Here is a 27,787-nt window from a genome sequence, read left to right as displayed (position 1 = left end):
TAGCGAATCGCAGGACACATGGAGACAGACAACAGTCGCACTCACAATCACACCTATGGGCAATTTCGAGTGCCCAATTAATGCATGATTTTGGGATGTGGGAAGAAACCGGAATGCCCAGAGAAAACCCATGCAGTCACGGGAAAAACATGCAAACTACACACGGGCAGGGCTGCGATTTGAACCCCAGTCCTTAGAACTGTGAGGCCAACACTACAGCTGCACCACCATGTCGCCCTTCTCACTCACACTGTGTCTCTATCTTGGTTGCAGCACACTCACAGGTTTCATATTCAGGCCCGACACTGAGTTGCAACAGGTGATAGTTTTCACACATCTTTATTGCCAGTGTCCGGTGTAACATAGACAGTGATGATTTTGAGGGGTGTTCAATAGTTCTATTATGTCAAAAACAGGCTTCTTATGTCCATTAATAATACCACAGATTTGTTCATAGGGCAGCCTATTGCTGGGATTTTTCCATTCAGCATGCAATCGTTCAATCGCTGATCCAGCAGCCTAACACATGCATGCACACAATATTTTCCCTCAACACAAGGGCCCATGTGTGTACACACACAAACGCGATGGCTGAAGCAACCGTATGAATAACACAACATGAGTAAATGTTGGGAAATATCTGTTTGCAGACATTTGAACTTTCTGATCTTATGCAATTCTTAGGTTCATTTAGCATTTTAGCTACACCCAAATTGTAGCTTACGCACAATATTCATTTGCATATTTTCCTTGGCTACAAATCCCTAAAACCCATTACTTGCTCTGAAATACAAATGTCTACCGTTTCTTATACTTTTGATTTGACACATGTTAAATCAATTACAGAGCAGACATGAACGAAGGAGTCACTGCAAATGATTATGAGATAGTCGTGTGGTGCTAGCAAGAGTATTAAAGGTGCCTTGTGGCATTTGTGGCAAACAGTGAGGCCTACAAAGGGATGCTTCCAGCGTAAACTGCTTTTTGATTTGTATGCGCAATTTTCACAATGACACCAGCTGCAAGGTTTTATTCTAAATGTGTTCAAGCATACGTATGGGATGAGGTCCATGTGCTGCAAACCCTGCTATCCCCCCCAAAAAGAGGCAGGAAATAGCCCGCTTGTGAATCCAGTCACAAGTAAACTCAAAAATGTGTCTGACTGCCAAGAGAAGCATGACCCCTAGGATAAAAGCTATAAAAATGAAAATGTTTTTTTTTTTTTAACTTTTGAAATAACGGCAAATAAATGTAAAGATAATGTACCTGGCGGCACTGTGACTCAGCTGTAAATTGGAGCCTATTCCAGCAATATTCGGGCTCTAATTTGTAGTGCAGCACGGTGGATCGGTTGTAAAGTGTTGGCCTCACAATTCTGGGGCCCAGGGTTCGATCCCGGCCCCGCCTGTGTGGAGTTTGCATGTTCTCTCCGTGCCTGCGTAGGTTTTCTCCGGGCACTCCGGTTACCTCCCACAACCCAAAAACATGCAACATTAATTGGAGACTCTAAATTTCCCCTAGGTGTGATTGTGAGTGCGGCTGTTTGTCTCGATGTGCCCTGCGGTTGGCTGGCGACCAGTTCACAGTGTACCCTCCCTCCTGCCCATTGACAGCTGGGATAAGCTGCAGCACTCGCGCGACCCTCCTTAGGATAAGTGGCTTAGAAAATGGATGGATGTACCTTTAAATCAATTTCCTGGAAGAACATTAAGTGTCAATGTTGAGTGTAATTAAACAGATGAACATGGTATTTCTGGATATATAAGTTTAAAAAAGTAACAATATTTGGTGTTATATAATATTAGAGTGATGCCTCACTCTAAAGCAGTGGAGCAGTGAAATAAAAATATTGATTCAAAAAAATTATACTCAAACATGTTACACCATATTATAACAATTAAACCTAGAGATAATGATGCAGTGATTTTAAAAAGTCACCCAAATAAAACACCTGTTAATTGTTTTCCAATAATTGTCTAAGCCAGGTATTACAAACTTGATTGCTCTACAGCAAGCTTAAATGCGTAGATCAGCGCTTACTTTGGATTTGTTTTTCAAGGCACTTGGAGCAGGTTTATTAGCACACTCCGAATCAGATTCAACAGGTCCAGGACAGTTCACACAAGGGCTCTTGCAACAGTGAAGAAGGGGAAACTCCTTTCTAAAGGAGAAAAAACAAACAAACAAACAAACCTTGAACCGAACCACGCCTGAATATTGACTAGCAATCTAGTGCCAGTAGAATAAAATATCACTGAAGTCACCAGTTATACCTTTACTACTACAAACCAAAATAACAGGACTGATTACATTGTAACATAAGTGGACATTCTCTCCCCCAAGACCTGCTGTCTCCAGCAACCTAAAAATGTGCACTTCACATGTTGGATAGTCATCACTGCTCGGGCTGGATTTAATGATGTAAATGAGTCACAATGTGACACCTAATCTGTTCTCTGCGAAAAAGATAAACAAGGCAGGAAAAGGTCAACAGAATATTCAGCTCTGTGCTTTTGTGCTCTTCATTTCTAAATGCTAAGTCACTCCATTCTCTTGCCATCCACCAATTTGCCTGTGCCTGTGTTGCTTTACTCTGTAGAACACAAGTAGGAGAAGTGATGCACTTCCTGACTTGTCTGTTCTTATGTGTTGGTTTGTTCTTCTTTATTTTAAGATCATTTTGAAATGAGGAGGTTTACCCCCCCCCCCATATGTCGAGCAGGGAGAGTAGAGTTACCGCAGTTCAAACTCCATCCCCCGCTGCCCCTGACTCTGCTGACCTCTTTTGGGGCGCAGGAGGCCAGCTGGTAATGTTTATAGTTTCAGAGTGTGATCAAAGAGTGGTGGCCCAAATAGGGGGGCAGGAGGACGAAGGAGATAGAAAGAGGAAGAGAGACAGATGGGGTCAAAACAAACAGAATGAGGAAGGAGGATTTTTAGAGAGTGAAACTACTTGTAAGGCAGAAGACAGCCATCCCTTCCAGGGTACACTTTAATGATTACAACCTTATGAAAAAAAAAAGCAAACCATGAAAACATTTTCCTGCCTTTTTTTGCCATGCTCAAGGACACCACAGCCGGGAGTCCTTGGGATGTTGGCAGATGGTCCGGTCGGGGTCTTGAAACTAGGTCCTCCGCGTTGGCAGGCGATGATGATCTGAACCATTGGGCCACAGCTGCACTTTGTGCAACTGCAATGCTGATTTGAAAGTATGTCCATCTATCCATTTTCTTCACCGCTTATCCTCACAAGGGTCGTGTGAGCGCCAGAGCCTAACCCAGCTATCAACAGGCAGGAGGCACGCTACACCCTGAAATGTTTACCAGCCAATCGCAGGGGACATGCAGACAGAAAACAGTCCTACTCACAATCACACCTTGAGGCAATTTAGAGTCTCCACCGTATCGCCCGGAAAGTATGTTTTTGATGAAAAATGGCTTGCTATGGCTGCACGGTGGACGATTGGTTTGCAAGTCTGCCTCACAGTTCTGAGGGTCAAGGTTTAAATATTGACTCTAGGTTTATTGTATGTAGTTTTCAAGGAGCTCTAATTAGCTCCAGCTCTCCCGTACATCAAATCAGAATAAATAAAATGAGCAGCAATGGTAATGGATGGATGACTAGATGTCGTACTTATCAAACTTGCCACAACAGTGCACGATGCAGCGTTTTTGTTTGGGTTGCAACATACACGTGTTGACGGTAGACTTATCAAGCAGGTGGTTGTCTTTGAAGAATGGCGCATCCTCCAATTTCACAGGCAATTGTTTTTTCCTGTTCCATTGGACTTTTTTTTCTATACTTGTAGCTCTTTCTATTGCTTGGTTTTATTGCATGTCTAACAGTCTCATAAGAACTCCATCCAGCCATTATCTGAGGTGCTTATCTTCACAACGGTCGCGGGAGTGTTGGATCCTATTCCAGCAATATTCAGCTTTAGTCCAAAATGGGATGGGCATTACAATACATGCAATTATTTAATGGTGAATAATTTGTAGTGCAGCACGGTGGATTGGCTGTTAAGTGTTGGCCTCACAGTTCTGAGGTCCAGGGTTCGATCACGGCCCCACCTGTGTGGAGTTTGCATGGTCTCCCCGTGCCCGCATGGGTTTTCTCCGGGAACTCTGGTTTCCTCCCATACCCTCAAAACATGCAACATTAATTGGACACTCTAAATTGCCCCAAGGTGTGATTGTGAGTGCGACTGTTTGTCTCTATGTGCCCTGGTATTGGGTGGCAAGCAGTTCAGGGTGTACCCTGCCTCCTGCTCATTGACAGCTGGGATAGGTTCCAGCACTCCCGCAACCCTTGTGAGAATAAGCAGCTAAGAAGATGGATGGATGGACGAGATATATTATATATTCGTATCCATGGGTGGATGGATAATTTGTAGTGTAGAATATTTACAAGCATTTAGATATGTAGATAATTGCTTAATCTCACCTTGGATCATGTTCAAATAAACCCATCAATTAAATAAAATAAAGTTTACTACTTGAGTCTAATCAGTTAAAGGACTTTTAAATCTGTACTAGTTCGCAAGATGAGGCCAGTCATTGTTGTAACAGGAGTACAGGAGTTCAGAACATTCAGACAGATTCTGCCACTTCTTCCCCCGATTGTTCCTAAGTAATACCCACATGGGAGGAAACAGCAAGCTGGCATTTCAGTGACTGTGCCTTGGTCACGTAATCACAGCTCATAACAGGTGTGACTGTCACCATGTTTTGTCTGCCTCCTATCGTCTGGAAAATAACACATGGCCAATCTTGATCGCTACCAAGTTAATTATTTCATAGGGAATTCATGTGACAAGGAAGCAGAATCCAAAGTGCTTATGCCTTTGTTCACTATATGTAAATTATCAACACTCCTCAAGGAGCTGGTGGAAACACAAAGTGGATGCTAAGTGCTAAGGTACCCGTAGAAATCCTTGGAGGAGGAACTTGCAACCCACACAGACACACATTTCAGCAGGCACTTTCATGTGGTCCTGGTCCTCAATCGCTTTACACACCACTTCTTCACAGCTAACTACTTTTGATCTATGTAGAGTCTTTGAAGTCTCCTCATTTGTATGAATAATTGCGAAAGGGACAAGCCGAAAGAAACTTAGTCATCAGAACTACATCAATGTAATTACACAATTTGGATATTGTACCAAAAGCCGTACTGATTCATTTTAGTGTTGGAACAGTTTGGAAGCAAGAGGAGTTTCTTGTGAATGACACTGTTTGCTAAGGGGGAGTGTCTGGCAGGATGTTTCTTAATGTAAAGATATTAATAGCAGATAGAGATTAACATTTGTTAATCATGAAAGGCCCAGTAAAAGAGATTTTTTAGGTTAAATCAGGTCAGCAAAAAGATCAGATTTGCAGATCAGATGGTGTTTGTGTGTTGCATTCTTACCTGCATGGTGGCCATGTCAGTCCAGATAGCTCCCATTCTCTGAACCTATCGACTTTATAGACCCCCGAGGTGATAGAAGCTGAAACAGAGAACGATGAAGGTGGGAAGACCGTGATGACTCAATAAAATTGTGCTCATATGTCACTGAATTACACAGTAGAGCTCACTCAGTGACCTTATCAACAGACTGTAACAGGCTTTGCAGAGAGCATGTACGGAATATACTTTTTACTCCATTACTGGGTTGCCCCAATTTTTTTTCTTTATCCTTCAACTTTTGACTGTACTTAATGGAGTGCTGCTGCAATGTAGGGCTGCAACAAACAATTTTAATAGATGAATCTGTGAAATATTTTTTCAAATGAATTGCATGAAAATGTTTTTCTAAATTTCCATTCCTTTATTCAACAAGAGGATGTCATTTCAACTTGAATGTGTGAAAAATGCAAGAACAGATATTGATTGATTCAGTTTAAAACACACCGAGTAACGCAGCTGGACCCGACTGACCTCTCGAGCAGAGTGGCAACTGTTTTCATGAATGACTGATAAATTAAACACGCTCTCAAATTAATATGTAAATTGGTGAACAAAGTAGTTGTTGATTACTATTATTTGTTGCACCTATACTGCAGTGCCATGAATTGTTGAACCGACCCAGTAAACGTGCAAATGTCCAACATCCCTGTGATGGAAAAATTCAACTTAACCAAGTGCCGTCACGGCAGCAAGAGTGACCATATCTTAGCAAAGCATTGAGCAGAGATTACACGCTGATCTGAGGTAGCGTGTAAACTGCTTCACTTTTGGCTAGAGGATATATTGTGTTGAGTGTCAGATGTAAAGTGAGGAAATGTGAGATGCAGGGATGCCTCTCCAACAAGATGTGTGCCTATTTAAGAGGAATAATGCTCAATGAGTCCCACTGTGCTCAACAGTACTTTGGATCACCAAAAAATTACATTTCACTAGAAAGTGTTAATATTCCGCTCGACTCAAAATTGAATTGTCTTGGATGTCACCTGTCACGAGCCAGCATACGTGCCTGATGACGTCACCGCTAGAGACAAATGTGTCCATTGACATTACATCCAGTGGCATTTGCAAGCAAAATGACATCATGATATCATGCCCCCTCGTGCTTTTGTCGCATGATACAATCTTTGGGGATACCTGGGTCCCAAACCAGGGCCTATAGGAACAAAGGTAAACAATAGGTACCATATTGCAACATGAAGTTATTTCTGATCATACAAAGGACTATTGTCCCATGCCCTGCATCTGTTGCACATGACCGCAACCTGGGAACTGCGCCAAAGCACCTGCCAAGGTTGAACACCTACGCATATTTCCCAGGTCAAAACCCCAGGATCTCCAAAGAATGAGGCTGTTACATGGCTTGCGCATGCAAAAGCAAGGATCTGAGATCTTAAGAGGGTCATGTCCAGGTCTTTGCACAGCCATTGCCTCAACATCTGAAAAGAAAGTTACTTTTTTCTAAAATTCCTCTAAATAATGTTTCTTGCAACCGCACTCACTCCCAGAGCCAGGTATCTGCAAAGGTTTGATGCCTACACATATTTCCTAGGTGAAGCCTACGTATTTTCCGATGTTGCAACCCCGTATCTGAAACTTTTTTGTTTTGTTCTAAAATTACACTTTGTTAAGAGTGTTGGCCTCACAGTTCTGAGGACTGGGATTCGTATACTGGCTCCACCTGTGTAAAGTTTGCATCTCCTCCCAGTGCCTGCGTGGGTTTTCTCCAGGCACTCCAGTTTCCTCCCACATCCCGAAAACATGCATCAAGTGGAGACTCTAAATTCCCCTTAGGTGTGACTGTGAGTGCGACTGGTTGTTTGTCTCTGTGTGCCCTGCGATTGGCTGGCAAACAGTTGAAGGTGTACCCAGCCTCCTGCCCATTGACAGCTAGAATAGGCTCCAGCACTATTGTGACCCTTGTGAGGATAAGCAGCTCAGAAAATGGATGAATGGAAGCCACTTTATCCAGAATACATACCACGGTTGAGTCTGAAAAAGAAATCCATATCACTTAGCCTCTTTGTGCAAAGAGTACGTGTTCCAGAATATGTCCATACATTTTGTATCATTTGATGGTCATTCGTATATCTTAATCGTAAACATATTTTTACATTCCATTCAGTTGTTTCTGTGGCTCTTCTCAAGAACAGGAAATTGGGTATTTAGCCAGAGCTGTGAACACGACGGAAGATGTGGCAAAATATCACTTATTTAAAAATAAAACAAGCGAAAAATGGTATTGCTTTTGCCACAATTATTTGTGTTTGGTCAAAAGTGTTGGGATTCAGGCATTTGGTTCATTACATCCTCCGTTGTGACAAAAAGATAATACTGCATGTCTTATGTGGCACTTTTTAATGGCCACGATTGATTACTTGAGGCTACTATGGATTGAGTACTTGAGGATATTTTGACTTTAAGATGATTTGCATAAACATTTACCCAGAATCTATTTGACATAAGTTATAAGTGCTTGATGTAACTGAACTTTGTCCATTTTCGGCAGGTTTTTTTTTTTCTAGAAAGAAAGCTTCCATGTCCAAGCTCAGCTGTCCCAGGACTTGTATCCTAGTCACTGTTTTCAGGGATCGTAACAAATTATCCCGACTAGCGATTAAGAGCTCTCATTCAACCGATCTCTATTGATTTAGTTGAGTAGTTTTTAATTGATGTATTGATTTTGGGTCTTCAGGCAAGCAGATGGAAATTATCAGTTGGGGCTTTTAGGGAAAAAAAAAAACAAAACAAGATTGGTCATAAAAATTCAAAAGTGCATACAATCAACAGCATTCAAACGGTTTTTGTGGAGAACTTGATCAGATCCAAATCAAATGGTTTTCTATGTGGGGTTACATATTTAATCTACAGATACCAAAGACAGCACTGACCTGGCATCTAATTTCTCAAAGCCATTTTTTAACTTTGTTTGCTTTGAGGGACAAGTTTTAAAAAATCCCTCTGTTATCGAGAAGGCGAAAGAGAAAGTATATCCTACGTGAAGGTCTTCATGTTTTTTTTTCTTCATAACTCATACCCAGTTGAGAGTTTTGACTAGCCAAAATTACCCATTACATGTGAAAAAGACCAGGAGCTTGGCAGTGTGCATGGAGCACAAACCACTTGATATGCTAAGAATAAGTTTTCTTTCCCAAACTGCCTTCAATAAAATTAAACTGTATGGAGCCAATTATATTTTAGTTTGCTTAATTTCACCGAGGTATGGTAAAGAAAGAAAAAATAAATAATGTATGCCAGTGAGTTTCCTAACATTGGATCCTTTCCCAGGAGGATTATGACCGACTCAGGCCATTGTCCTATCCGATGACCGATGTTTTCCTCATCTGCTTCTCGGTGGTTAACCCTGCCAGTTTCCAGAATGTCCGTGAGGAATGGGTGCCCGAGTTACAGGAGTATGCACCTAATGTCCCCTACCTACTGATTGGCACTCAGGTAAGTCCTCACTGGAATGCTGATCCTAAATGACTCTTTGAGTTAATACCTTCCTATCTATAGGAATATACAGAGGAGCGGTGTTTGGTATATTACAAGTAATTTTATATTGAACATGCTGAAATATTTCTCTTGGCTATGATCAAATGTGTGAGAAAGACTTGGACTATCTATCAAGCTAATACAAGGGCTGTGAAATGTCAATCTCAAACAATGTATTTAAAAGAACAGTAATAATTAACTTCTCTATTGTTTGTTTCTCAGATTGATCTACGTGATGACCCAAAGACCATTGCCAAACTGAACGATATGAAGGAGAAACCTATACTGACTGACCAAGGCCTGAAACTGGCAAAGGAGGTCTGTATGTTTGGAAGTGAACTGAAAACATTTACTTTTAGTGTAGACAAACTGCTTGGTGCAGTTACAGTAAGCAAGAGGCCTTTTTTTCAGCAGTTCTGTAGGGAGTTTTATTGCTGAAATTATACTTCTGGAGACCATTCAGTCCTCACATCCAAAAAAAAAAAAAAAAAAAATTGAAATCTCCTTCAATCCAATTTCTTCGAACGATGACAGGGCGGGTTTCCCCTGGAAATTCTGTTCATAAAATTTATGAACAGAATTGGTGATAAAGGGTAATCTAGAGAAAGTCCAATCCTCACCAATAACGAGTCCAACTTACTGTGGGCAATGCGGAACAAACTCTGACACTGGTCGTACAGGAGCCAAACAGCCCATACCAGGGTGTTTGACACTCTGAAGCACCCCCCACAGGACTCCCAGAGTGACACAATCCAATGCCTTCTCAAAGTCCACAAAAAACATGTAGACTGGTTGGGTGAACTCCATGCACCCTTGAGGATCCTGCCGAGGGTATAGAGCAGCTCCACTGTTTCACGGCCAAGATGAAAACCACTCTCCCCTCCTGAATCCGAGATTAAACTTCCTGTTGGACCCTCCTCTCCAGCACCGCTGACTAGACCTTCCAAGGGTGGCTGAGGAGTGTGATCCCCTTGTAGTTGGAACACATCCTCCAGTCCCCTTTCTTAAAAAGGGGGACCGCCACCGCAGCCTGTCAATCCAACCCCACTGTCCCTGATGTCCATGCAATGTTGAAGAGGCATGTTAACCAGGAACCAGGAAGAGCCTTGAGGAACTTGAGGCGAATCTCATCCACCCCCAGAGCTTTGCCACCAAGGAGCTTTTTAACGACCTGTGACCAAGCCAGCCTCAGAAATCCCACTTTGCTTCCTCATGGGATGTCATGTCAGTGGAAAATAGGTCTTTGAAGTATTCTTCCCACTGCGTCCCACTGCACAAGGTCCTTATTTTAGGTCAGCAGTGCAAATCCTCTCTTTACAGTGTTGGTGTACTGCTTCCCCCACCTGAGATGCCTGGTGGTAGAGCAGAATTTCAGCGAAGCCACTCAGAAATCATTCTACAATGGCTTCACCAAACTCCTCATATGTCCAAGTTTTTACCTCAGCAACCACCAGAGCTGCATTCGCTCATCAACTGCCTCAGGAGTCCCATAGGACAAAATGGCCAAATAGGACTCCTTTTCCAATTTACAGCTATAGCTCTGGACATTCGCCTCATCAATGGAGGTGCGGAACATGGTCCAATGGGACACAATGTTTCCCGCCTCCCCCCAGACGTGGGTGAAGTTCTGTTGGAGATGGAATTTAAAACTCCTTCTGGCAGGGGATTCTGCCAGGTGCTCCCAGCAGATTCTTACAATATGTTTTGGGCTGCCTGGTCAGACCGGTATCTTCCCCCACCATCAGTGCCAACTCACCACAAGGTGGTGATCAGTTGAACAGCTTCACTCCTCTCTTCACCCAAGTGTCCAAGACATGCAGCCACAGGTTTGATGGCACAGCCACAAAGTTGATCACTGAACTCCGACCTAAGGTGTCCTGGTCCCAAGTGCACATGTGGACACCCTTATGCCTGAAAATGGTCTTTGTTATGGACTATCCATGGTGAGCACAGAAGTCCAGTAATAAAGCAGTACTCGAGTTCTGATTGGTGCTACCATTCCTCCCAATCAGACCCTTCCAGGTCTCTCTGTCATTGCCCACATTAGCATTGAAGTGGTCCAGCAGAATGATGGAGTCCCGAGTGGGAGCACTATCCAGCACCCGCTCCAAGGAATCCAAAAAGGGTGGGTTCTCTGAACTGCTGTTTGGTACATAGACACAAACAACATTCAGGTGGAGGGAAGCTACCCTCTCTTCCACCGGTGTAAACTCCAATGTACAGACACCGAGCAGCAATAAGTATACCCACAGCTGCTTGGCACCTCTCACCGTGGGCAAGGCGTGTGTGGAAGCGAAGCAGTCTATATCTAGTCGTAACATCTCAACCTCAAACACAATGTTGGGCTCCTTCCCTGCCACAGAGGTGACATTCAATATCCTTAGAACCAGTTTCTTTTGTCAGGGATTAAATCACCAAGGTCCCCACCCACCGCCCAGCTCAAATTGAACCCAACGCCTCAGGCCTCTTCCAAAGAGGGTGAGCCCACAGGAAGGGGGAGCCATGGTACCCTTTCAGACTGTGCCAGGCCGGGCTCCATGGGTCTCCTTGCCCCTTGCCCCTTGGATCTCCACCTCCAGGACTGGCTCCAGAGGGGGAGCCTGGTGACTCTCGTCCAGGCAACGGAAACCCATGTCCTTTTATCTTGTTCGTCATTGGTGTTTTTGGAGCCGTGCTTTGTCTGGTCCCTCACCTATGACCTGTCAGGGGGTGTGAAACCCCAGATAACTTAGATACTAGGATAATTTGGGAAACACAAACTCCTCCACCACGATAAGGTATGTTTATCACGTCAGCCATTGGACGGACAGATAGACAACCATTCTTACTCATTCTCATCAATGGGCAATTTAGATTCTCAGATTAATCCTGTGGTCTTCAAACTGGGGGGCACGGATTGTTTGATTCCCCCCACTTTCAAATTATCAGCGTCACCTCCACCCAGTTTACAATTTTTGTCGGTGCCAACCCCCACAGGTCACAATTTTCAGTGCGACCACGGTTTATAATTCTCAGCGCCACCCACTTAAAATATTTTCGTCCCCCCCCGATTAACCTAATGCACTTCTTTTAGGATGGTAAAAGGAAGTACATATGCAAACTCAAAAAAGGTCAAATTGAGATTCAAAACCTTGTCAAAACCACTCTTTCACTGTGCTGCCTTTCTCCTGACTGAAAAGGATAAAGTTTATTGAACATGGAGTTTACTTCTTGACAACTGAGAATTGTTTTTTGTTTTATTGACTGCTACATCATCTTTTTATTTACTCCTCAGATTGGTGCATGTTGCTATGTGGAGTGCTCAGCCCTAACTCAGAAAGGCCTTAAGACTGTGTTTGATGAGGCCATCATTGCCATTTTGGCTCCTAAAAGAAAAAAAGGAGCACTAAAGAGAAGACTGGGACCCCGTTGCATTAACTGCTGTCTGATCACATGATACATACACATCATCATTCAGCAGCAAACTATACATGTCCTGGATTTACACAAAGACTCAGGCAGATATTTGAGGAAAGACAAAGAGCGCTGACAAAAACTGAGTGACATTTAAACTGCAATGCACTCGAAGGAACGTTACTGTCTTCTGCAGAGGCAGTCAATCACAAACACCAAAAGGCTCTTCCAATTCAGGTGTTTTACATAAAAAAAAACATGAATCAAAATTTTAAAAAGTTTCAGGACAAAAGCATTTCATTTGTTAAATGGTTCAAGAATATGAATATATTGGTTTTTGGTCCCATAGCGAGAGTAAAAAGGGTCATTTTTGGCCATAAAGCCCAAGTAGCTTTCTGCCACTAAGTTTGTGTCCAATTATTCTTTATTTGACAACCTGTAGAACAAACCATGTGTATCATGATTACTAAAGAAAAAAAAAAGGTATAATCAAATTATTTTGGATCTAGAGCTATTTTTTCACATTTCCTCTCATGCAATTGTATCCTGTACTTTCAGCACTTTTAAAGTGTAAGGGTATAGACAGTTGATCTTGATTGTGATTTGTTTAAGTACAACTCTCAAAGAAAGAACCACATGCACATAAAGCAGGAGGCAAAAATGACCTTACACTTTATATTAAAGCCTCAGATGAAGCACATTCCCCTGCTTTTAAGTATTGCCCATCTTCCAGCTCGGGGAAGCACTTAGGATGCATAAACTTGCAGGCATTAACGTAAGCACAGTTTATTATCACATGCACTTATCCCAAATCAAAATATAGATTTCCATTTCTATGCTTTGCATACAAATTCTCTTTACTAGACTGTAGATCTTCAGACCACAGGGCCAATTGTTGAGCTTTTGGTTAAAAAAAAAATCAATGAAGATTTTTCAGAAAATAATTTAGATTTACAGTATGTATCATAATAGGCGGCATGGTGGACGTCTGGTTAGCACATCTGGCTCACAGTTCTGAGGACTGGGATTCAAATCCAGCCTTGTCTGTGTTGAGTTTACCTGTTCGCCTCGTGCCTGTCTGGGTTTACTGGAGGTACTCTGGTTTCCTCCCACATCCCAAAGACATATATTGAAGGTAGCGAATTCTTAATTGCCTCTTGGTGTGAATGTGAACAATTGTTTTTACTGTATGTGTCCTGCGATTGGCTGGTGACCATTTAAGGGTGTACCGCCTTTTGCCTGAATATGGCTGGGATAGGCTCCAGCACTCCTGTGACCTGTGAGGATAAGCAGCTCAGAAAATGGATGGAAAGATAATTAGATTAGCTAAATCTAAGTCATTAAGGCATACAGTATAAAGGGTGAACATTTTAATATTCCTCCTCTTTATGTTGTAATTTACATTCAATATTTAATGTTGCCATTACTTAATGCCAATAAATGAAGTACATTGTTTGATGATTTTCAACCAAAGAGTAACTTTATAATTTATACAAAGAGTCAGGAGGATAAAGAATTTCAGTAAGTTTGGGTGTCTGTCGAAGAAAGGAAAAATGCTAAATGAAAGAACGAGATCACTGCAGTCACAATGTGTCTGTTAAAAGGTGGCTGGTCTGCTGCTGCTTTATTCTGCTGCAGTATGAACCCACAAAGGCCCATTTATTTAGTTTTCCCCCACTACTGCTAGTTGATGAGTTTTAGACTTTAGTGAGGAAACTATTGACAAATGATGAGCTTCCGTGAGCAATTGCTTCTGAATGGTTCATTGATGCCTCTTTGGAGTGGTTAATATGAATCATAGTAAGTTTTTACATGGTAAAATTACACACTGACCAGACTTATGGTGTCGCCTTTTGCTGCAGCAAAGATAAGATTGATTACTTAAGAGGATTTAGGAAATAATTACCGGTAGTTACAGAATGAAATATTTTGAAGTTGTTTCCTAAGAAAAGAAAACATCCAGCCACCCGTTCTCAATTCCACTTACCATGTCCAGGCCTCGCTCAGTGCTGGAGCATATCCCAGCTGTCTTCGGGCAAATGGAGAGCACATCCTGAATAAGGCACATGTAGACATGGACAACCACTCACATTCACACCATTCTGAGTGGGAATTGATCCCACTCTGCCTGAACTGAAGTCAGGCAAATGCACCACTACACCATGAGTGACAGAAACAATGTATGTGAGTTTTCTTTTTTTTTTTTTCTTTTTTAAGACTTTCCCATTGGACTCGACCATCTAGCCGTATTAAATTGCCAGGTACAGTCTGGTCATTTGTTAGTTCAAGACAGATAAAAGGCAAAGGGATTAAAAACTACATGTGAATGTTTTTAATGAACCTGTGTCAATTGGATCAAACTTTTCTACAGTTCATTTCATTATACTTGTAGTAAATCCCATCATATAATATCATACATTTAAGATACTGTATAATGTCGGATTTACAAACCAGCTGGGCACTGTGTCTTAAATTTTACTTTTTTTATAAGACAAATGTCCCCCAAAATGACCCATGTACATGTTTTATTTGGTGTTGGGTTTTTATGTTTTTAAAAGTGCCAAATGTTGCTAAAGAACTGTATATGTTCAGTCCAGAGTCTGATACAATGAGTTAGTGATGCTTTAATGTAAATGGTGCTCCTTTTCTCTACCCCAACTTGCACGACTGTATTGCCGCTTTGAGTCAGAGGATATGCTGTATTGCAAGTCAGCTTTTGCTCGCTTATTCCAGGTAAGAGTCCATCCTTGGAACCTTGGCTCTAAAGAACTGCAAACACTAGTGCATCAATGTTCCTGTCTACTACTCAATAAAACTGTTTCATTGTGTTAAAAAAGGCATCTTAATGAGTTTTTTACGACAAGAGTGAAAAGATATCTACAACATTGCTAGGGATGGATAAGAGGCACTGAAGACTTGAAGGCAAGTCATAAAATGATTCAGGTGAACCTATTTCTTAATTTTATTTCTTCCATGTGCCCCACTTTATTATTTTTTTCAAATAATTTTGCTGTGGGCTCAGTTTGAAAGGAATGCCTAATTCCATTAGTTATGTTTCAGTCTGGTGAAACAGTAGACAACTACTTAGCACATGTAGTTCACAGTTCTGAGGACTACGGTTCAAATCCCCCCTTACCTGTGTGGTTTCCATGTTGCCACATGGGTTTTCTCCATGCACTCCGGTTTCCTCCCACATCCCAAAAACATGCATTAATTGGAGACTCTAAAGGTGTGATTGTGAGTGCGACTGTTGTCTGTCTCCATGTGCCCTGCAATTGGCTGGCAACCAGCTTGGGGTGTACCATCCCTCCTGCCCAATGACAGTTGGAAATGGCTCCAGCTGTCCTGTGACCCTTGTGAGGTTAAGCAGCTCAGAACATGGATGGATGGATACTATTGTTCCAATAGTACATAGTTGTAATTTATAATACAAGCTCCATTCATAGTGTTTCAAAGCTGCAATTTCGTGCCAAATAGATTGTTTCATAAATAATGTGTTCATTTTTTTAGGGAGTTCCCAAGTATTGAGTGAATAAGGCCCTGTGACATCATCATAAGGCTTTAACATAGAGTCACCTTTCTAATATTCAAAACCTGGCCTCTATGATTTTGAGAAAGGTAAGCTTTGCGCTATATGGTACTGGCGTGTTGTTGGTTCAACATTTTCATGCTGGACCAGAGAGCTTTTTTTGGACACATTTTTTTCATGACTCTGATAACTAACATATGTGCAGAAAATATTGTGCGCTCTCCTGGCGGTCAGCTCATATACATGGGCTGACATAAAAAAAAAAATGATGACCAATTCTTGATTTGTGATAGTCAAGAGGTCACAAAAGCAAGAATTTACAGCCCATGTCATTCAGTACTGTTCAGTGCACAACAAAGAAATACAAGGAAAGGATATGGATCCCTCATCGGATCCATTTGGACTTAAATGTTTAATAGAGTGTATTTTCAGAGCATTATATTTTTCATATCCGACTGACATGAGTGATTTTATGCACCGGTATATATCAGATCTTATGGATTTCATAGGATTTCATGAGGAACAGACTCTCAAACTTCTTTTTGCAGTCTTCCAAGACCAATGGGGTAAGATCCATTTCCAAGAATACCTCCAGCTTTGTTAAGTAATGCTGTGACTTACTATATGAGAATTCAATTAATTTATAGTACCAAATGGCAACCACAGTACTTATTAAAAAAACATTTGTACATTGAGTATTTGTACAGTATAGTTCCATTGTTACACAATTGCATACTGTCAGGAGTTAGTGCGGTATCTAACGTATTTCCTCCAATAGTGGCCTGTACTCTTAGGAGCCAGGGCACTGGTATGATAGTGGTACATGCTTCTGTCAGTTGTGTCAGAAAGAGCATCCAGTGTAAAAACTGCCAAGAAAATCTGGCAAATTACTCGTTGCAACCACTAAGTCGAAAGTCGCATACTATCTTGGGATCTGTGTCTCATTAACTTGATGCGCCATCTTCAGCTTCATGCTTCAGGAAAAATATAAAACACTGTGCCACAAGGTCGCCCTACTTTAGTCACATCACAAAGTATGGTTTAATTCATTAGTTCAAATACTGATACAAATAATAGAACACTGTACCAAAAAGACAGTGTATATCAAGCAACCCAGCAAATTCAACAAAGAAAACGACTTGCAAATTGATTTAAATTCTCCGGCCATTCTCTAACCTCCATCATTATTGTGGCATATTTTAAAAACGTATGCTTTTCGTTTTCTATAATGTTCCTTTACCTGGGAGGTCTCGGTAAAAAAAAAAAAGAAACAAAAACAGATCTTTATTCAGACCAATTCATAACTGGGGTGAAAAAGAAACTTGAAGAAAATTGTTTAAACAATAAACATAGTTACAGACATAAAACCTTTCACAATCAAAATACACATCCATCCATCCAATTTCTGAGATGCTTACTAGGGATCGCAAAAAAACCCTTACTTTCATAACCGGTTTTAACCGAGCAGCTGTAGCAAAAAAACGATTGACCGGTTTTGAAACCGGTACCATAGTGGTGTTTACATAATTCACCCGCGCGACCTCGAGTTGGGGTGCGGGCTTCCGCACGGACTGTTTTTGTTGTTGCTTTTCCGGAGTGACGAGTTCACAGAGTTCCCCCCGTTATGCGAGTAGTGTTTTGATGTCTGCCAATAAAACAAGTTTTATTCCTGTGTCCGACACTCCGACTCCTTTTCTCCGGCGCTACACCATCGATCGTTAATTTACTCCGTGGTAATGGGGTAGTTTGTATACAATATTGACAAACAAGCTTGTTGAATGTGGCTTTCAACAATGCACTCGTGTAAGTTAAAATGTTTTTTTGTAAAAATGTTTTAATGTTGACATTCTTCTTTCGGACTTTCAGAAAGGGCATGAAAGTATACCGAGCGTTTCCTCGAGGCCATGTTTTTACTCTAACAGTGAAACTTGAAAAAAGTGGAAATGATGTTGAAAAAATAGCGCAATGTGGAGTACCGGAACCGGGAAAAATGATTGGAAATTTTAACCGATTTCGAAAGTCCGTTTACGGTTTCGGTTTAAAAAAAAAAAAAAACGAAAACCGGTTATTTGTAACCGGTTGCAATTCCTAATGCTTACACTCAAAGGGTCGCGGGAGTGCCGGAGCCTATCCCAGACAAAAAAGAGAGACAAAAAACAGTCGCACACAAAATCACACTTAACAGTCGTACACACAAGCACACTTAAGGGCAATTTAGAATCTCCAATTAACGCATGAATAATTCTCCGATGACCAATCAATGGTTACTACTTGAGGAAATATGGTATTTGGTGCTGGTGTAAAATGAAAGAACTTGAAATGTGAAAATAACATCATCTAAATAACATCAATATATACACTCATATCTGTGATTTTGTTATTGGCTTTCTACAGAGAAGAAGTTTCTAGATATTAAAGACACAAAAATATGCATGGATTCTGTCCCATCATTACAAAATATATCCGAGGCAGAAATTGAGGACCTTTTGCAGAGACTGTACAAGGATTTGGCAATAGCAAATGTATTACCACAAGAAGTAATACATAAAACTGGCAAAAAAAGGAAGAACATGAACAGTTTGGATGATAAAAAAAAACGTGATGTGAATTTATCCCCAAATGGCTTGTGCAATTTCAGCACGGATACAGATGTCATGTCAACAAAATGGATATCAAGTGAAGATATGAATTTAGGACAGGATGATGGAGCAATGCCAGATGTAAGGCCATGCTTGCTGCCACCTATTTCAGTGACATCTTCAAATATGAAAGAGGCCACATCACCAAATTCTGGTATTACTCTAAAACATGTGTCACAAGAGCTCATTTTCCCACATAGTCCACCGAGGCCAGAACTTGTTGTCTCTGGTAGTCCACCCAGCCAAGACGTTGTTCTCCGACCTAGTCCACCAAGGGAAGATATTGTTCTCTTACCTAGTCCACCAAGGCAAGAGCTTGTTTTTCTACCTAGTCCACCAAGGCAAGAGCTTGTTCTGCCACATAGTCCACCAAAACAAGAGCTGTTTTTGCTTCCAAGTCCACCAAGACAAGAGCTTGTGCTGCCACACAGTCCACCAAGGCAAGAGGTTGTTTTTCTACCTAGTCCACCACAGCAAGAACCTGTTTTTCCCCCAACTCCACCAAAGAAAAAGGTTGTTTTTCCACCTAGTCCACCAAGGCAAAAGCTAATTTTTCCAACAAGTCCACCAAGGCAAAAGCTTGTTTGTCCACCTAGCCCACCAAGGAAAAAGGTTGTTCCACCTACTCCACCAAGGAAAAAGCTTGTTCTTCCACCCAGTCCACCGATACAAAGACCTGTTCTTCCACAAAGACAAAAACCTGTCTCAGCGAGTTCACCCAAAAAAATCCAGGAGGACCAGGTGAATGTTGATGAACGTGAAGTTATACCACACATGAAAGGATCACATGAGGCCTCCAGGAGGGCTACAGGGCAATATGTACAGCAGACTCAAAAGGATAAAACATCTGGACTTGAGAAGGCTAAGTGTATGAGCAGGGTGACACTACTAGTGCCTGATAAGTCCAAGGTGGGGACATTCGAACCGCAAAAAACAGGGCCCGATACCAGGCCCAAACAAATTGAGCCTAAGAACACTCGGGTAGCCCCTTTCACTATATCTCAACGACAAAGACCTGGAAAATCTGAACTAGAGACCAGACCTGCACAGGAGTCCAAGAAACACAGGCTGGGTTCTAGTCAGGCATCTGGACCAAAGAAAACAGAATCACAAAGCAGACGAACAATTCTGGAGACTCCCAGTGGTGTCTCTCGAGTACCATCAGGACCAAAAAGGCCAAAATTAGGACACACATCATCCCTACCTGAGGTGAGGAGAACAAGGTTGAGTCTTCATCGCTTGTATGGAGAAAGGCCAAAAACCGCTGGGCCAGACATGAGAACAAAACCACAGCCAAAACAGCCCTGGAAGAATCCTCTTAGTGATCCTCCAAGAAGGGAAGGACCACCACGAGTTCTCTGGATGGAGAGGGAACGAGTAAAGCCTGTGCAAAACAAAAAGCATTGGAAAATTCCTGCTAACTTTTTGTTTTGATATAAACTAGAACCGATATCTCCACTAGTCCTCTACAGCCACCTTTTATTTAATCAAGATGCCTCACAACAAATGTTTTTAATCCTTTGTTGTATAAGTCTTATTGTTGTAGTATTCTTTTGAAACATTTTGTTTATAGTGTATACTTTGAGCCGTTTGTTGTCTTTTTGCATGCCTTTAAGTTGGAATGGTGTCTTAGTGACTTCCTGGAAAGTTCCCACCTCAGGCCACGGACTAGCCCATGATGAACATCTCTGCCTAGCCATGTGAGATCCCCTTGGGGTAACACTGGCAGCAGGATACGGTGTGATAACAGTCCTTGTGTGTGTGAGTTACAGTTGATAGCATATGTCCTTGTGCCTACAGGAACTCCAGTGTTTCAGGAAGCAATTGCAAAAGATTGTCAGACTGGAACTGAACGTACACAAGACCTGCTGCAATAACTGGTGACAAAGGATGTTGGCTGACTCCATCCCACCTGCCCCCCCCCCCAAAAAAAAAAAAAAATATATATATATATATATATATATATATGTACATATAGTACAACACACCTTTGACTGACTAGGACCATGATTTTACTAGTGGGACTCAAATTATAAACTAAGACAATATTGGTAATGTGATGTGAAAATAATTTCTGAATTCAACCATTAGTCATGTGAAATGAAAATTTCTCTGCCAAGACAAACATGTGTAAATAAACTGGTTTTGTGCTTAACCAGCAACCTCAAAACCTTTTGGGTCTGCAAATTTCAGTATATGGGCTCAAGAATTGTGAAGGAAAAGACCTTAACACAAATGTCATCTAACCTTTTTTAAACCACCAACCGGGTAACTGGTTCGACCTATAAAGTTGTGTAATGCTACCTAATCAACAAATGGTGTTCAAACAGTATTGCTTGGCATTAGTGTAGAAAGCCTGTGTGCCCGAGAACAGAGGTGTGAACTTGACTCACATGACTTGGACTCAACTTGAAAATATGTCAAAAGACTTGTAACTCAACTTGGACTTGAATAGCAATGACTTGTGGCTTCACTTGGACTTGAGCATTGACTTGGAAAGACTTTTTAACTTTGACAAAAGCACTGAGAAACCAACACTTTATTATAGTTTTCACTTTCTGTGGCTATTTGTGAAATTTGTGTCACGGCTTGTGTCGAGGCTCCGAGGCCTGTGTCAGGCCACGTCCAGTTCAAACTTGGGAAAAAAGTATGACACTTTTGACACAGCAATATAAACCCGGAGCAACTGAAAATATGGGTTCATTCGGAGTTACAACCTGTTGAGAGTTTGGATAGCGTTAGTTTGGAAATTGATGAGAAAGGAGTAGTCATTATGAGTTAGAATTTAGAGGGATAGGAAAGAAGAGGATGGAGCTAGTGAAGACTCAAGTAGTTCCATTCAAAAGGTAGATCTAAAGATGCACTGCACACCAAAACACTTTTTCATGCATGTATATGATGATTATAGCCTACAGCAAAAGACAACTCCGAACTCGCCATCTGTAGAAACAAGATTAGAACGTAACAAACCATTATGAAACAATGGAATTTATTTTTAGTGAAGGATTCATGCTGGAATTTGCCCTCTGAAATGTATTTCCACAAGTGTTTAATGACTATAAGAGTACGGAAATGCATTGAATTTTCCACTATATTTTTTTGTAGCTGCATCTATGGGCGGAACAGTAGTGAAGCTGTAGAGTGTCAGCCTCGCAATTCTGAGGACTGAGGTTCAAATCCCGGCCTTGCATGTGTGGAGTTTGAATGTTCTCCCTGTGCCTGTGTGGGCTTTCTCTGGGTACTCTTTTTTTTCCCCTCACATCCTCAAAACATGCATTAATTGGAGACCAAATTGCCCCTAGGTGTGATTGTGAGAGCGACTTGTCCGTCTCCATGTGCCCTGCGATGGGTAGGTTTCCAATGACGTCACAACACCCTTAGACCAATCGGACAAATTACGATAGGAAAAAAAACTTCACGCTTGTGAAATATTCTGCAATCTAAATATTTTCACATGGCAAAGAAAAAAATATACATCCGAATATTCTACATCTTGTGGACGGTCCATGTGGCTCTAATGCTGTGATACTTGTGACATCGCTTCAGAATGGAGGCAAGAGACATGTGATCAGGTGGTACTGCGGGTGATGCTGTTTTGCTGCCACAAGAGGGCAAAAGAGGGCTTGCACTTACATTGCTGAGACATTCAGGAAACAGTCTTTCCAAAGGGATGAAGATTCACACACCGGCAATCTCGTTGATCATAATTAATGTTACTAATTAAAAAAAAAACTACTACTAGAAATTCATTGCCAGATTAAGAAACAATAGTCGTCTTGCACTAATGCAGCACATTGAATTGTGCAAAAGGATACGTGATATCACCCCTCGCGGGAGTGCTGGAATTTAGCCCAGCGAACTGGGAAGAGGCCGGGTACACCCTGAACTGGTTGCCTGGCAACCGCAGGGCAAATCGAGACGAACAGCCACTCACAATTTCACCTAGGGATCCCCAAAACATGCAACATTAATAGGCAACCAGTTCAAGGTGTACCCCGCCTGGCCATAGCGCGCAGATGTGCTGGTGCCTATCCCAGCTATGTTCGGGCGAAAGGTGGGGTACACACTGAGCACGGCACATAGTAAGAAGAAAACATTGGCACTCATCACAGCAATGTACAATTTAGACATTTATGCACTTTTTTCCCAACCGATTAATGCTACATTTTTTCCAACTAATCAATGTATTGCAGCCTAAGCTGCATTGTCTAAAGTATGATATTGTAACTAATGTGACCGTGTTTGCATGGCGCGTTAAAAGTCCAGTAACTTTTTACCTGGGTGACGTCATTGCGAAGGCTCTTGTGTGCGCAAGAGCTCGAACATCATTGAAACCGACGGTCCACGTTTCCAAGAAGCTGCCAGCGACTTGCTCCATCCTGGTCTCCGTGCTCATTGGTGGCCTGGGACGCCCATCACTGGGGGACAACTTTCCCTATCCGCGTCCCAGTCGGAAGTGGAATTGAGTACCCTGTTCTCCATTGGACCACCACGCCGTCCGTCGTGCGGCTGAAGCGAACGAGCGCTCCCCGGCTCTCGGGGCTCCGAGAACGCCGTCATATTAGCCGCTGGAGGCTGCAGCTACTAGCTCGTTGGCGAATAAGACTCCCTACTCCTATGTAGAACGGAGTCGGTGGCTGCAATTTGATTACGCCTTTTAACGATTTGAACACTAGCTGCCAAATGTTTTGAGATGCTAGTGATGACATCACCAAGGATCGTCGGACCTTATGCGCTTTCTTCCGACGCTGTGGTGAGCCAAAAGGATATATGCCTGCTCTCGTTCAATAGCCATTTTTTTGCAGACAAAGAAGGCTGCTGAATAGGGCTCTCCAAAAAGCACAAAGGTAAGCCACATGTCGACAAAAAACACAATTATATGAAACCTCCCATCTGTCCGTACGGTTACAGCTACATGTTTTGTGTTCGCCTCATTTGTGGACAATTTGCTCTGGATTTTGTGTTTAACGCTAACCATGCTAAGCCAGTAGCTGCGTGGCTATGCTTAACGCTAGCTCCGAACGAGCGTCCGAGTCAGTACAATGCTAATAAATAGCATTGTGGGAGAATTGTTTCCCTTGGGTTGCAAACATTTTGGTCGCTACGTCCGATTGTATTGTTCGTCTGGCCGGCGTCGTCTTATCTATGTGGCAAGTCTGGCTGAATATTGTTGTGTTTTGTTTTTTTTTTTTTTGTAGCAACATTTATCTGCGAATGTTAGCAAGAATATCATAATGGCTAGGATTAGAGAAAAGAAGAAGACAGAAATTAAAGATACCGCAAGTGTAATTAGATGACGAAACAAAGTTATAGTCACATCGGACGTGTTATCTTCACTAACGAGGAATTTGGCTTTGGAGCCTTATTTGCTCCGACAAGTAATCCAAAACGAAACAGTTGGTACGCAATTTTAAAACACTGGCGAAAGCTATTACAAAAAATCTTATTATTAAAATTATTATTTTGCAGAGCTTTGTTCTTAGAAATCATATTGGACTGATCAGTTCCGAAATTCTAAATCAATTTACATGGGATCATAGCTACGGGTTTTCTGTTTAATTAACCTGTACACGAAAACGGCTCCGTCCAAACGTAATCAATATTAAATAATTTTGTTCAGGAGTGGATTTTGCTTTTTTCCCTAGGAATGCATTTTAAGGTTTAGCTTGTAAAGCGATTACCCCCCGCCCTTTAATTAAATTCCTGTGATTCAAGCGATCACAAGAACAACCGTCCAAATATCTTAGCATGTGAGGCATATCTTCTCCACTCTGCTACTCAGTTCATCGTGCCTTGCCAAGAGCCATCTCAGAGATCTGTTTAATCCCAGGAGAATGGGTGTGTTGGCCTGCCAGAAAGACAAATTTGCCTAGTTCTATTCCACAGTTACTCGATTTATATTTTTAGCATGAACCCTAAATTATAATATTGGATGAAATTTATACTTGGTTGATACACCATTTGGTTTTCGCTGGGTTGACAGATTCTCAACTTTAAGTGACTGAAAGTGACAATGCCCAATCAGATCAAACTACACAAACTGCACATAGGTAAGATGATCCAATAAATCATGTACAGTATTTAGTTTTCGAGCAATATTCTCAACTCAGCGCGTTTCATTAAATTGCTGACTAGAATGGATTTGACACTTTGGATCATGAACTTCCCATAAGTAATCTGTCTTTAGATTTATTGACTTAAAACAGGTTCATAGGCTGCATTTTTGGTGTACTTGCTGAATAGTAGCACATAACGACTTGGGTGGAGAACCTTTAAGTATGCACAATACAGTAGTTTGAGGCATTTTAAATTGGTCTGAGTAACATAATTTGGGTGGACCCCTTATGACATTGTAACTTGTGAGTGAGTTTTTTTTTTTTTTAAACGTAAATGTTGTTATTGAGGTGCAAAATTGTGGTAGTTCAGATATAAATTATCCATCCATTTTTTTAGCAGCTTATCCTCACAAGGGTCGGAGGGAGTGCTGGAGCCCATCCCAGCTGTCAACGGGTAGGAGGCAGAGGACACCCTGAACTGGTTGCCAGCCAATCGCGGGGCACATAGCGACAAACAGCTGCACTCACAATCACACCTAGGGGCAATTTAGAGTGGCCAATTAATGTTGCATATTTTTGGGATGTGGGAGGAAACCGGAGTGCCCGGAGGAAACCCACGCAGGCACCGGGAGAACATGCCAAACTCCACACAGGCGGGTCCGTGATTGAACCCGGGACCTGAGAACTGTGAGGTCAACGCTTTCCAGCTGATCCACCTTGCCGCCGATATAAATTATCTACTTAATATTTTGTTCCTACTGTCGCACAACTTTATTAAAAAAGCCTTGAGGCCATAAAGATGTCAGCACTGAGTGTATTCTGACAATGATGGTCTTTCAGTGATTTAGTTTACTGTGACACATTTTTACTTCGTCCTTTGGCCAACTTCAATCCCCCATTAAGCATTTTAGCACACTGATAAGGCTCCCCCCAAAAAGGGAAATATATTTTGGTCTGACTTCTTATTCACACCAAATGGTCACAACTCAAATATCTCTGACACATCCAGCCTTCCACATCCATCCATTTTCCAAGCCACTTATCCTCACAAGGGTCATGGGAGTGCTGGAGCCTATCCCAGATGCAAAGGGTAATTTAAATCAGTTTTTAAAAAATAAATAAAAAGTCATTAAGTGCTGACAATGTGTCTGTTATCACTTAGTTTTTTTAAATTAACAAAATAGAAATCAATTTAAATATTCTTTTTGGCAATTAGAAATTGTAAATGGAACACCCGAAGACAATTTGCAAATTGTCAAATACAATTTTAGTCAAATACAAATATTTGACTCAATATTAAGATGTACAAATTTTACATTTACATGATTATTTTTTTTTCCAATTCAATTTAGATTTGGTCAGTTCATACACATCTAAATTAAAAAAAAAATCAACGTCCCATCTTTTTCTTTATTTTATGTAAATAGATTACATTTGTGCTATTCCTAGAGTGTAATTATAGAAAATATTCAATTTGACTTTGCAGTATCTTGCTCATGAGGTCCATCAATATTCAAAGCTTTATACATTTATTTGGGTCAACTCAAGCACTTTATGGAAGAAGGACTGTAGTCACGGATATCAGAACTTGAGGAATGATTTTCTGTTTTCTCTACCTTAGGACTGAGTAGACATATTCTGGTTGTGGTTTTCTCCATAGTTACACTTTAGGATGATACCGAACTTGAACCAGCCCCATTCATTTGCAGTCTTGACACAAGGGGGGGACCTCTCTGGCTATGATCACAACTGTGAGACAATCTCACAGAGTTTGGAAAAATCTCAAATAATACCAAAAAAAGTCATTATTTGTAATTGATCTGACTGCTCAAGCGTGTCCCTTTGTTTGTGGCTACGCGGCTAGGGTAAACCGGACTGTGTTAGCACGAAGGTATATCCTATATTTGATTTTCAATACATGTCTCATATAAATGAATTAGCAGTTCTTCGCTTGCATAATATAGCTACGTGTGAATGATTGTTACACTTGATCTGTGTTGAGCAATATTTTGCGATGATCTGACTGCACAAACGTGTCTCTGTTCGGCGGTGAGCTAGGCTAAACCGGACTAGCAGTCCTAAAAGCCTTCGACGTGCACCGAGACACCAAGACTGAAGGAAGGATGTTTGAGGATACTAAAGTAGTGATTGTCGTACTTGGTCGGGACTTACGTAGGTTCGGCACTAATTCAAGAATAATTATTGAGGGGAGCCGTGACGTTACACAAAGAAAACGAGAGAAACAACTCGTAAATCAAGCCTCGCCTTCTTTTCTTTCATACGGCGGTTCACAAACGGCTATACAGATACATATACAGATTCTGCACACAAGTATGATATGTAACACGAAAATAGGAAACTGTCAATGTTGAATTCGTGTTTGGGTTATATTATATTATGTGGCTTCTCGGTCTTCCTCTGACTCTGGAAAGATCTCGCGCTAATATCAATGGTTTCTCCGTCGATATGCATGTAAATACCATTGAAATACCCCTCGCTGAAATATTTGAACCCCTGCTGTCTGCTTTTCAACGATATTTCACTGTTAGCTCAGAATGCGAGTGAGAAATCAGCCGGTAAATCGGACAGTTTCGCTCTATTCCTTTCTTGCTACGCCGATATTTTTCCTAATTGTTTGTCTGACGTCAGCGCACGTGGCATGAAGTCACTTCAGGAGGCGTGGTTAAGTGCCCTGTACAGAGGGGTCAATTCTCTTCTAAATAGACACGGCTTTGCGGCACAAAGAACCCCCATAGTGCCACAAAGCATGCTGGAAGCATGTAAATCGTGTTTAAAGTGAAGGTTTTGCATTTATTGTTTTGTGAGTCATTCTTTCATCATATATTAATTTACATAAACGCTAAAACACGTGCTGACAAGCATGCTGACCGTGTAACCAGTATGTATTGATACTGCAGCCTTTATTTGCGGGTTTTCGTTGTTCGCGGCGCTTGCGTTCCTTATACTCTCGCTAATAATGTGGAACACGGTATACAGTCAATCAAATAAAATAATTGTATATATTAAATAACATTAAAAGGGACCAGAAGAGAAACCTTTTTGGCCATGGGTGGATAACGTGAACATTTCAAATCTCCAGGTTCCGCTGCATAAGAACAGACGTGTTTATATAGTCAGAGTTGTGAGGAATACCAAAATGTCATTTTACCAATGTTTGTATCATACTGTTTCACATCTTTGTGTTTGCATATTAAGGACAAAAATCAAG

The 27,787-nt window shown here is 41.5% G+C and overlaps 2 protein-coding genes and 1 long non-coding RNA gene across 3 annotated transcripts in view; 2 read left to right on the top strand and 1 right to left on the bottom strand.

Annotated features, from left to right (window-relative positions):
• rhoq (ras homolog family member Q) overlaps window positions 1-15,235 on the top strand; it is a 16,202-nt gene extending 967 nt beyond the window's left edge. The window contains exons 3-5 of the mRNA XM_061838158.1: window positions 8,735-8,899; window positions 9,164-9,259; window positions 12,216-15,235. Of these exons, the coding sequence (XP_061694142.1) occupies window positions 8,735-8,899; window positions 9,164-9,259; window positions 12,216-12,377 (423 nt within the window). The 3' untranslated portion in view covers window positions 12,378-15,235. The remainder of the gene's footprint in view (window positions 1-8,734; window positions 8,900-9,163; window positions 9,260-12,215) is intronic.
• LOC133510286 (uncharacterized) lies at window positions 2,092-22,903 on the bottom strand. Its single transcript, XR_009797575.1, has 3 exons — window positions 22,780-22,903; window positions 5,411-5,489; window positions 2,092-2,161 (listed from the first exon to the last, which is right to left on the bottom strand). It is a non-coding gene; the product is annotated as an uncharacterized LOC133510286 (long non-coding RNA).
• socs5b (suppressor of cytokine signaling 5b) overlaps window positions 22,866-27,787 on the top strand; it is a 20,719-nt gene continuing 15,797 nt past the window's right edge. The window contains exon 1 of the mRNA XM_061838149.1: window positions 22,866-23,349. The gene's annotated coding sequence lies outside the window, so the exon portion shown is untranslated. The remainder of the gene's footprint in view (window positions 23,350-27,787) is intronic.

The sequence above is a fragment of the Syngnathoides biaculeatus genome, chromosome 12 (genome assembly GCF_019802595.1).
Source record: "Syngnathoides biaculeatus isolate LvHL_M chromosome 12, ASM1980259v1, whole genome shotgun sequence".
NCBI classification, from domain to species: Eukaryota; Metazoa; Chordata; class Actinopteri; order Syngnathiformes; family Syngnathidae; genus Syngnathoides; species Syngnathoides biaculeatus.
Note: the sequence above shows the minus strand (reverse complement) of the source record. Positions and strands in the feature narration are given on the sequence as shown.